General features: G+C 42.3%; 1 protein-coding gene across 1 annotated transcript; it reads right to left on the reverse strand.

Annotated features, from left to right (window-relative positions):
* Positions 1 to 8,926: 8,926 nt before the first annotated feature.
* LOC146358068 (olfactory receptor 2G3-like) lies at positions 8,927 to 9,868 on the reverse strand. The gene has a single exon (XM_084855022.1). The coding sequence runs from the start codon at positions 9,866 to 9,868 to the stop codon at positions 8,927 to 8,929; it is 942 nt and encodes a 313-aa protein (XP_084711148.1).
* Between the last annotated feature and the right edge of the window lie 2,550 nt (positions 9,869 to 12,418).

Raw genomic sequence — 12,418 nt, forward strand, 5'->3', positions numbered from 1 at the left:
AAATATTAAATTATTTAAAAAGACTTTTAGGGCGCAATCCTATGCGTGTTTAGACAGAAGAAAATCCTACAACTCCCAGCATTCCCCAGCTGGGGAATGCTGGGAGTTGTAGGATTTTCTTCTGTCTAAACATGCATAGGATTGCGCACTTAAAGTCTTTAAATGATGGGGACAGCAATTCTGTGGTCCCTGGAGAGACACTGCTATGACCTTGGAAGGAGGACTGTGGAATCCACTTCCCCCTCCAACCCTTCGCAGCCTGCACAGAAAGATCCACAGTGCCTGCATTACAAGGTTGCAGAAGTGGCCTTGGAGGACCTTGGGGAGGTCTGAACGGGAGCATCGCAGTGGGCAGGATACAAGAGATCCTGTGGCCTCTCCAGCCCCAGAGTCCTCTAGACAGGCTCAGAGGCCCATCTAGAGGAAAAACAAAACAAAGGTGAGAACTGCCTCCATCGCTCCTCCCGCCCTTTTGGCAGCAGCCCGGCAGGGCACTGCATACCTGGAGGTCTCTGAGGTCGGTGGCTTCTGTCCAAAGAGGGCACACAACTACTGTCCTAAAAAGCCTGGGAAACTAGAAAGTCAAAAGGAGACAAAAAGCAAGAGAGAACAAGGCAGCTTTGGAGGATCACCGTCACTCTTCGCAAGGCCTTCCTGTAGGAGCTTTAAATTGTGCGGGGAAGACAGTAGCAAGTGCTGCGTGTGTCAACAAGAAATGTAACCTCTTTATTTTAAAAGAAACACATTTTTTTTGTTTCTCAGGCCCTTATTTGACTGAAGTTCTTTAGTGCGTATCAATCATAAATTGATATTGTTTGATGCAGGAAATGATGTTTAGGCCACAAAAGAGGCTGCACTGGGTGACTGGGAGAAGCTTCTGCAGCCCCAAATGGAGGATGCACTAATCTTGTGCAGTAGTGGGAGGGGTGGGGGAAGAGAAGCTTCAAATCCTACTCCCTGACTTCCTAATTGGTGGATGCAGCCCCCTCTGCTCCAAATAGGACAGCTCTTCCCCTTCGCAAAGATCTCCCGCTCCTCCACCTACTTGCCTTCGGACATTTTCAAACTATCGTACCAAGATTGCACATCTTGCTGAGAATGCTAGTCTTCCAGAAAACGGACATACCTAACTCCCTAAGGGCGCAATCTTATGCATGTTTAACCAGAGAAAAGGCCTACAACTCCCAGCATTCCCCAGCCAGCAAGGGGAATGCTGGGCGTTGTAGACCTTTTCTCTGTCTAAACATGCATAGGATTGTGCCCTAAAGCACTTCAGGAATACACATTCTGAGGACCCTAGCACTTGTTAATTCTTCTAAGACAGAATCATTTCCATGCTGGAAAAGGTGTGTCATCCATATTGGCCCAGAGTTTTAACCCAGCAACAAACATGGGTTGAAATTCTGGGTTCTTCTTCCTCAACAACCCAGACTTCTGTGTTTGCATGTCACTGAGCACAACTCAGGAACAGGGACATTCCTGGGTTGCTTTGTAAACTGGAAATGAAGAGGAATCAGCAAGCAGATGGGAGGCCGCTCGCTCGCTTGCTCCTGTGCAGCCCCAGCAACCCATGGGTTGTCGTTATGTCTGAACCGAGCCCTTGTGTCAAAGCTATCTTTGCTTTAGGTTCATGCATTAGGAAGGCACTGCCCAGTGTGTTGTCTGCTCAAGGTATTGTGCATTTTTCCAAGCATGAAGACTAATTGTGATATTAGAAACAGCCATGTATAAAGCAACCCAAGCAGTTTTTTCAAACCCTCTCCCCACTGTATGTGCAGTATGAAGATATAACTTGGGTTCATTGCTGAAAGGTTTGATTTCCGTGGGCCTCTCACTTTACACATCCTCTCACTCAAACCTAGAGGTTTAGAAAACGTATGGAGAACATAAATAAAAATACTACAACAAGAATATGAAAGGAGCTGTAAAAGGGAATAGATTATTGCTTCCCCTTTAAGTGCTCCAGTTCTATTTGTAGTCTTAAGAACTGAGCCAAAAGTGGGATTTCCATGCAAACCCCCTCATTTTATAGGAAGCATTGCATCCATATTTATTACTTTATATCAGCCTTCCCCAATGTGATGCCCTCCAGATGCTTTGGACTACAACTATCAGCCCTGTGCATTGGCCATGCTGGCTGAGGCTGGTGAGGCTTGTAGTCCAGACATCTGAAGGACACAACATTGAGGAATGATGAATTGTATCAATCGCATTTTTAAATCCTATTTTGTCATGAATTAATGGTGTTATTTAAATACATGCCTTGAGTTGATTTGAGCATGTTTTTAAAGTCCCATTCAAATAATTGTCATCATTACTGCCACAATTATAATCATGACCTTAATTTGGGCACCAGACTCCACTGATTGCCTTACCTTGTCAAGCCTAGGCAAGTAGCTTGTCATCAGCCTTATCCTCCCTGTTCATTCCAGACAACATTCAGTGGCAGGAGGAGAGAGAGCAAGAAAAAAGAACAAATAAAGTACCCTTCAGAGAACCGATTTTCAAATGTGCTCCGTTCTGTCAGTTGACTTTTGTGGGCTTTGTGTTGTAATAAACAACACAGTATCCAGGCAGGGAGGGGTGAAAGGGAGGTGGTTTCTTTTGTACCATAGATGGACATCTACAGAATTAAAGAAGCTGGACCTGTTATGGGATAATTCTCTAGAACACAGGTTAGTACTTACTCCTGGTTGCACCCATGGCATAGGAATGGAGCCTCTTGATAGGGGAAGTACATGATTCCAGAATAAAAAGCAGGAGCTTACTGAATCCCAGAATTTATTGAACTAAGTATGGGCACGAAACAGCAATTCACGTGCATCACATTAGTGGATGCTTAGAAAATGCTGGTGAATATTTATTCAGAACACTCAATTGTCTCTTAAGGGCATAGTCCCAGTGGCCTCTATAATGGTACAAAATGTTAGCGCTCTGCTGGGATTAAAAGTTAGGTTTTGGTGTCTCTGGAAAAACCTCCTGTATGTAGGGATGGATTCATAACAAGTGTTATTTAGAGCAGGGGTGGGCAAAAAGTAGATCTCCAGATTTTATGGACTTCAACTCCCAGCATTTCTGACCATAGGACTTCGATGTTTTGGACCATTGAAGTCCACAACATCTGGAGATCTACCACCCCAGCAGGGCTCTTGTTATGTTCTTATGCAAGCTCAGGCACCAGTTCTTAAAATATCTTAGGCTAACGTACAACATTCAGGATCTTTGAGTAATTTCTCCTAATCCTTTGAATTATCTTTAGCACCAAAATTATTGTCTTTAACACCAAGATTATCTTTTATGGGACAACTCCACTGAGGTGCTGTCACTCAGTGAATGCCAAATATTAAGTCATCCAAATTTGCAGTTGCTACAAATAACATCATTTGAAAGGTAGTGTTATATTGTCTGGAAGGGTAGCATCATATCCCATCAAAATGTGGCCCCTATCTTACGTAATATCTTCTGATCCGTGAAGTTCACAAGGGCAATTAATACGAAAATATGAATTGGGAGTTAATTGAGCCCAGCTTTGTTTACTCGGATTCTCATTAAGATGCATTTGGCTGAACTTCAACGTTTGGGTTTTCAGCTTTTAAACTTGGAACAAAGCCATGCTGTTACTAAGTATATTTAAAATGGCTTTTTAATTGCCTATTTTGTCTGAATTCTCAGCTTCATTCTTTTTATTTTAATGGGCTTCTCAGTTCACCTTTTTTGTCACTTTGAATGAGGCTTTCAAACCATTTAGCACTAGTGATGACTATTCAAACAAATATAATATTCTGAATGGGTTCTGATTTCTAGTGATCAAGGAAACAATTATTTGTAGAGAGTAGAGATCTGGCATAGGATGTGTGTTCTTCCTTCTACTCACAGAACAGGGCCATTGCAACTTAAATAATTCTGTGCCTCAAAATACAAAGTGCAATGCTACATTTTATTCATTAACTTTTATACCACCCAATAGCCAAAGCTCTCTGGGCAGACATGTCTTTCCAAGTCAGTGCTTCATCTCAACTGAGCCCTTTTGTGCCAGAGAATATATGTTTTGGAATGGTAAACTCCCAAGAGAAGCCTTAGCCCTTCCAATGAAGAGAAAGGGGCTCACATGTTTAAACTCGGGACGGGGGACATCTGGCTGGCCCCTGATGGGCTGGATGAACCTTTGATCTTCTCCAGCAAGGAAGGCCTTCTATTCTGATGTAAAGACACTAGGCCATTAAGGAAGTAATAACATTCTGTTACACTTAGCCTTTCTTTCCCCAAAGCTGAGTTCTATGGGCTCAGGGCATACAACAGTTACCTGGGTTTGATTTCCTTTGGAAGGAAGTCACTAGAAGCTTATGGTGTTTTCTGACTTTTGAGTTTATTTAAAAATATGCAGGTTGGACATAGGTAGAAGCACACAGTTTAAACACTAATAGCATTCCATTGCCCCACATCAGATCTCCAGAGAAGGGCAGCCAGCACCCCAAAATGCTTCCACAGTTTACAGAACCCCCAATTCATCTCTCTCTCTCTCTCTCTTTGACTGGGTTTGAATGATCACAGGGGTAAAAAAAAAGCCACCGTGGCTTCTCCCCTACCCCCGCACATGCCGTGCACAGGACCGTAATTCGCATAATTACCCGTGCTGCAATGCAGGTTGCCATGTCATCCGATGCCAGTGATGGTGTGGCGGGGGTAGCTTCGTACCCACCTATAAACCATGATGTGAGGTAGGGGTTGTAAGGTAGGTATGAAGCCATTCCCACCACACTATGCACTGGGTTTGGATGACACAGGAACCCACGCTGTGGCATGGGTAATTATGCAAATTATGGTTGTGTGCGCAGCTTGCGCAGGGCAGGGAAGAAGCTATGATGGCTTCTTTTACCCCTGTGACGGGCCGAACATCCCCTATGTGTGTGTGTGTGTGTGTGTGTGTGTGTATTACTCCCTAAATCAAAATTTCAGTGTCTATTGTTTCTCTTCTCACATAGATTGCATCACCCTTACCTGGAAGTATGCCCCACATTCCCTTCTCTGAACTTTGTTTTCCTATTGAGACCATTCCAGAGAGGGTGGCCAGACAAGCTGCTCCGGCTGAAATCCCCTCTTCTGCACAACCATTCAAGGTGCAGGTGCCCTGTCCTCTTTTACAGCTGGTCACCCTAATCCCAGAGTCGTCCTAATTCAAGAAGCAACTTTCTAAAAAGTATCTCCCACTGAGACAGATCACATGAATATTCTGGCCTAATATTACTCCTTTTTCAAATCCAAAACTCTGGCCAGGTGTTGCCTTAAGGCAGGGGTGCACAACCTTTTCAGCTGCAAACGCCTTACCTGGGAAATGGTAGGGGGCTATAACCCCACCCTCTTTGTTGATGTGACCCTCTGTATTGTCTCTCCACTATTTCTCAACATGTTGCCCTATCAACCCATAATGAACAATGGGCCTTGGCCTGCTCTGTGAGTGGAAGGCAAAATAGTGTGACCTCCCCCTTTTGCCCTGCCCTTCCTGTGGCCTTTTCTGCAGGTGGAAATCTTTTTCTCTGGCTACCACCACCAAACTAGCCTTAAATCTCTCTCTGGGGCTAGATCTACACTAGTGCTTTTTATCAGTATTGAAGTACACTGATAACTGTTGGGGCACATTATGCATTCCGTATACTGCTTTTCTAATGTTATTTCCCACTTTTTATTTCATGTTATCCAAAATGCTGCAGCAGATGTCATTGCGTGTGCTACAAGGTATAAACACGCAAGAGGGATATCACATCACCATGATGGGATCGTATTGACATGACACAAAATGTAGATCTGGCCCAGGTCTCATTCACCTACTTCAGGTAGTATGGGAGTTGACTGTTAGATGTGGGATGGGTAACCTAGAAAAGATACCACAAATTTTCAAATAACATGGTTGAAATTATACTGAAAAAAGTCAGTAAGAGTTTTAAAACCTGAATGGATGCACATACATGCGTGCGTGCACACACACAAACCACAAACCATCATATGAGCAAAACGGTAATAAAACATCTAGGGATAAATGCATCCAGCTAGCCTAATTAGACTGTAACCCTATTTCATCCATGTCTCTTCCAAGGAATACTTTACTGTCATTGGTCCAGCTCTCTCTCAACCAGTTCTCCAGCTCCAGCAGCTCTGACCCTTATCTTTCCTCTAGGACCCTGGGTTTCCTTGTTCGTTCATTTGTTCCTTCCTGCTCTCTCCTCCTCCTCCTCTGCATCTTTGCCCCTCTGCCTAGACTTTTAATCTCTTAATTTTTTTTTCTATCTCTCCCCATCCCACAACTCCAACCAATTAGGTGGGTAGTTTATTTATTGTTTATTTCTGCAAATTATGCTTCCATTTCCTGAGTTTAAAACTCCCCCCAGCTTCCTCTGACCTTCTGTTGTACCTCATAATACCTTGGTTTCCTGAGCAAAACATCCTGAGCTTTTACATTCCAACACTTTTGGCTGAAAGTGAAACACACACACACACACACACACACACACACAGAGAGAGAGATTTATATACCCTTAATATCCTAAAACTAACTAAATACAAAAACAGAGGACAGCTCTGTTCCTTTACACCTTTAAATGTGAAATCTTGGACTGATGCAGATGTCAAGGCTAGTCTTGTTACCAGAGCCTTTAGCAATAGGCCACTGGCAACTAGAATACTTGCATGATGGTTATTATAATGTGTGTTTTTTCACAAAAGCAGCTTAATATGCCCTTCTGTCTTCTGAAGCTATGGTTTCATGGTCCTGTAATGGCTTGCAGCAGATAATATCCCACATCAAGAATAAGACATCTCATTATAGGACTTCAGTCCCAAAATTCATTCAACCCCTAGTTCAAATAAGGAGGCCATTTGCTCTGTCCAATTGGCTGAAGGGGTTATATTTGTGGTTGTGATGGTTGACAAAGCACTCAGAGTGATGAAAGGTGTAGTCTGGACTTGCTAAACAAACAACAGTCAGGCCTGCTTTTGCAGTTTTAAACAAAGACTCAGGATGCAAAAATCAGTGAAACTTTACAGCATGAAAGATAGGCATTATCACTTGCTAACTGCTGCAAATTAAACCATGGTCAAAGGCACCTCTTCATTTGACAACAAAAGTTGCAGCCGTAATGTAAGGAGTGTCATATAGTTAATATTCTCAATGCTATGTTTGCAGCATTTGGCCTGCATCATTGGGGCACTTCTTGGAGACTTAGTATTACAATGCTCTTGAACACAAAACAGAAGCCCAGGAATGCCATTGTAGTTGAGTATGGAACTCCATATGTCGATGGGATTCCTGATTAATGTGGTGCTCCATGGGTGTTGGAAAGTCAGGCCATGGTAGGTAGTTTGCCTTTCAGCCTCTGACTACGTGTTCAGATACACCATCCATAATGGGACTACTTGTAAAAAAAAATAAAATTGTGTTCTAATGCTTTCTAATGAATCATTTCAATGCACCAGGCCCAATATATATATAAAGCAAATATATATTTTATGTCTGCATATGCCTGGTAAAGCTCTCATATCACCTTAAAAATGACATTCATGTTTAGTGATGCAGTTTCTATTAGTAGTAGAGACACATGCTTTTCCTGTCAAGTATAAACAGTATGGCAGACACCACCAGCACATATTTCCTTAGCCCATTAGCACTGTTTAGAGAGAGACAGAAACATCAGCAATTATGGATAAGAAGTGCAGAATCACTGTACCTTCAAGGAAAAAGTGAGTCTGGGAAAGAACAGGAAGACGAACATTATCAGATTGTCTCCTAGATTTTGTTGATATTTTGTCAATACTTTACTTTCATGTTAGTGCTTTCCTTTGTGTAAAAATGGAGCAAGTCCAGATACAGTTTCATTAATAAGTGGTCTGGATCTATGGTATTATCCATAAATCATCTTTAAGGGGCTCATTGTAATGCTGATGTCACAAAAATGTCAGTTAATATATCACAGGATATGCTTTCTATTTTGGGGGTGCTTGACTTGCATCCTTAATAATTTTTCAGACCAAATTTTTCTGTGTTACTTATGAGTAGAAGATTGAGGCTCATTGTCATTTAATGTTCCTTTAGTGAAATGATTTATTTCTAATCTGAGAAATGGTAAGTCTCAAACAGATGGAAACAGAGTCTGAGAGAACAGCGAAAAGAACGATAATCACCAAAGTCACGTTAATAAATGTTCAAAAGCAGCCTTGAGATGTAACTATTTCTGACGTAGACCACTACATCTAAAATAGCAGTCAAGGTCCCTTGTTAAATAATTAACAGTGCCATGCTATGTGTGCTTACTCAGAAGTAGTTCCCACTGTCTTCAATGGGGCTTACTCCTTAGTAAACAAATATTACCAATTGTGTTTGCAATGTTTCAGGGACTGAGTGATGCAAAGCTTTGAGTGGACTGATCTGTGAGCTCTGAAGAACCTTACAGATCTGCTGTACTTTGTCACATATAACAAATTGAGGTGAACCTCAACAAGCACTAAGAAACAGTCTATTGAAGCATTAACATTTTAAAATTTGTTATGCCTGAGGTTTGGGTTTTGGGTTTTTTTAGAATAACGTAACTCTTCATCAGAGGCAGTGGTCAATTCATGTTTCCTACATGAGATATTTTCTCCCCAAGAGCATGCATCAGGTACAACAAATATCTTGGAGTACTTCAATAAATAGGTTTCTTAGGACCTTTTGATGTTTGCTGGATTTTGGAATTGGTGCTATGCTATCGCCCTCTCTCTCTTGTGGAGATAATCTGGCATATTTGTTTCTCTGAAAGGGTGGCAGTGGTGAAGGAGACACTTCACAATCACACGGCCTCAAACCCACATAGATTCTTTGCTGACAGTTCAGTTTTATGTATCGTATCTATTTATGAGATTTATATGCTGCCAAATACCAAAAGGTTCTCGGGGCAGCTTAAAGAATCCAGCATTTTAATAACATGAGTGATCTTCTCAGAACATCCTTCACATCTTTGTTCCTCAGACTATATATCAGGGGGTTGAGCATGGGCATAATAACGGTATAAAACATAGCAATCACTTTGTCCCTATCTCGGGAGGACTTTGACCTTGGTCGCATGTACATGAAAATGGCCGTACCATAAAATATGGCTACTACTGTGAGGTGGGATGCACAGGTAGAGAATGCCTTGGCCCTTCCTGAGGTAGTTTGTATCTGCAGCACAGCTAAGAAAATGTAGGTGTATGAGACAATAATCAACAGGAAGGGAAGGAAGACTATGGCTATGCTGAAAATAAACACGACCATTTCAGCAAGGGACGTGTCAGTGCAAGCCAAAGACAGCACAGCTGGCACTTCACAGAAATAATGGTTCAAGATGTTAGGGCCACAGAAAGGCAGTTGCAAGGTGAAAAGATTGATAATCAGGGAGCTCATTAAACTGCTACCCCAACAAAAGGCAGCCAGTTGAACACAGAGCTTCCAGTTCATGATGGCTGCATAATGCAATGGCTGGCAGATTGCCACGTATCGGTCATAAGCCATGACTCCAAGCAGGAAACACTCCGTCATGCCAAATGCCAAGGAAAAATACATCTGGATCACACAGCCCCAAAAGGAAATAGTTTTCCATCTCGTCACAAGGTTCATCAGCATCTGGGGGACATTGGTGGTGACATAATAAATGTCTAGAAAGGACAAATTAATAAGGAAAAAATACATGGGTGTGTGAAGCCGAGGGTCAGCTCTGACGACCGAGATGATGACGATGTTCCCAAATACTGTGAGCAGGTAACTAGCCAGAAACACCACAAAGAGCATCACCTGGACCCTTGGTTGATTGGAGAAACCCAGAAATATGAACTCAGTCACAAATGTTCTGTTGCTGTCATCCATTTTCATTCACATTATTTAATCTGCAGCAAGAAGAAAAAGCAACAGATGAAGTGAACTTCAAAATCAGCATCTAGTGATCTAAACTATTCCTGGTCATCCATACCATGAATGATACTCTTAAGATTCTTCCTCTGGGTCAGAATAGCCCAGCCTTCCAAGTGAAAAATGAGGCTGTGTATCTGTTACTAACAGTGTTTGAAACTGAGACAAAGACAAATAGTTTCCATGACAGGGAGGATGCTAAATGTATCTTGGGCCCAGCTGCAGGTTCTTTTTCTGGAAAGGAGGAAAGCCTACTCTGAATTAACTTGATACTGCCTGATGAATTTCTCCCATAGGAAGAAGGAAAGGGAATGGCTAAGGTCACAATCCTATGCCCACTCTCCTTGGAGTAAACCTCACTGAACTCTATGGGACTTAATTCTGAGTAGGGGCTTTTCTACACAAAGGATTTATTGTGTGCGCGCTATTCCCTACTCATGGTTGTTTATGGGTTCCTTAGACCATGTCGTGACCCTCCAGTTTCACTTCTGCACTTTTGGCAAGTATTTTTAGAGCAAGGAAAATGTGGTATTTAACTGTGAAGGTGAAAGAAAGCACTATTTCCTCTTGTGTATTTGTGCTATTCCACTATACCACAGTGCCACCTAGAGCTTACATAGCAGAAAATCAGGAAAGGAAACGCTTCTCATGTAGTGCTCGGATCTCAATTCTGCCATGAAACTGAAAGCAGATGCAGCAGATTTACAGCCAATTAACAGCCTCACATAGAAAATCTCTCTATATAGATAGGATTGAGCTGTAAATCACTGTAGTAGTAAATTATTGGGTATCCAGGGAACTGTCACATTAGGGTTTTTTAAAAAAAATCTGTACAAGCACCAGTTCTTTATGGCAGCTGTGAATTGTACAGACAGATAAAATCTAAAGTTTATCTTTATTTTTATTTATTTATTTATTTCATTTCTATACCGCCCAATAGCCGAAGCTCTATAAGATAAGCTCTATCTTATCTTTAAGATCTGTGGGGAGGCTAGGATTGAACATAAATGTTCGGATAACAAATGTTTTCTCTGCTATAGAGAAGCTGTTGTTGTTTTTAAATCAGACCATGCGTCTACCTCAGTATGCAGCTAGTGGGGTGGGTATCAAATGCAGACAGGGCCAGCCCAAGAAATTTTGCTGCCTGAGGTGAAGTTCAAGATGGTGTCTCCCCCTCCCACTCCCCCAGCCCCATTCCACATATAGAGGCCAACCAGACTGGCATTTTTAATCTTACTTCAATCCTACTGACAGGAAAGCGTCCTCCACCACACCTAATGGCAGCACACTCAATTAGGAGGTGCAGAGCATGTCACGTGGTGCACACAAGCCTGTCCTCCCAACACCTTGCCATGTTCGCTGCGCCTCAGCGTCTGAGGCAGCCATCTCACTCTCCCAAACAGTAGGGCTGGCCACTGTTCAGACAAACAAATATCACACTTGGATGAAGGAGGTGAAAGAACACCAACTGCACCTTAGGGAGAGTCTATATACAGCTTTCCAATTACTCTGAAGAAGCTGAATATTTGCACAAGGCTGACTGCTGTTAACTCTAGTTAATAGTTCATTGTATTTCTGATGTTGCTTAAGGGGTTCCTAATGTAGCATCGAGACTAGTATGTTGGTGACACTGGGAGGGCTCCTTCCACTTGCAGAAGGGAATGAGATCCAGTGGAGGCTCTTGCTAGAGGGAAAGAAGGGGGCGGCTGTTTTCACTTATTCCCACATCCCTGCACTGCCACCACACTGTTTTTCAGGACTCAGAGGACTGCGGGAGGAAGGAGGAATCAGAAAAAAAATCTCCTTCCTCCTCCAGTGAGGACATCCTGTGAGTGGAATTCAATTCAGTGAAACTCTGGATTCAAGCCATAGGACATAGTATATACAGTATATTTGCTATCTGTATATATCAGAGGTGGGCAACTTTGGGAGGTCCAGGCACAATTTCATCCCCCTCCCGAACCTGCCTCTTATAAGACACAGTCTGGTGTGGTGGGTGACTTGAAAATGATTTTTTAAAAATGGAATTTGCAAGACTACGGTGCACCAAAAAGGTCAAACTTAGTTTGTTGCAAGCTAAATTTGACTCTTTTAGGGCTCCACAGGAGCTCTGGAACCATAAAAGGGTTGACTTTAGCTTGCAAACAAGCTAGAATTGACTTCTTCGGCACTCTGTAGTGCTATGGTCATCATTTTTTTCCTTAAAAAAATGTTTGTTTGTTTTTAATTGGGGGAGGGGACAGCAGGGATGGCAGGATCCACATGTGGCCCATATGTGTTGCCCACCCCTGGCATATATGTATATATACTGATGGCCTCTCTCTCTCCTTCCCTCAGTTGCTGACCCAGGGCTGAATAATCCCTGAGGGGAGAAGAGCTTTCATTTATTTATTTAGAAAAAAATTATAGCACCTTTCATCCAATATCTCAGGGCAGTTTATAATAACTAAAACAGTAAAATAAATCAAGACTTGTCTTTATTGCTTTATTATGTAATTTTATAGTTGC

The sequence above is a fragment of the Heloderma suspectum genome, chromosome 1, assembly GCF_057233095.1.
Source record: "Heloderma suspectum isolate Gila_16-S chromosome 1, 16-S_ref, whole genome shotgun sequence".
Taxonomy (NCBI): Eukaryota; Metazoa; Chordata; class Lepidosauria; order Squamata; family Helodermatidae; genus Heloderma; species Heloderma suspectum.

Excerpts from the sequence above, each read along its gene's own strand:
- LOC146358068 (XM_084855022.1), bottom strand. The coding sequence starts at position 9,868 with ATGGATGACAGCAACAGAACATTTGTGACTGAGTTCATATTTCTGGGT.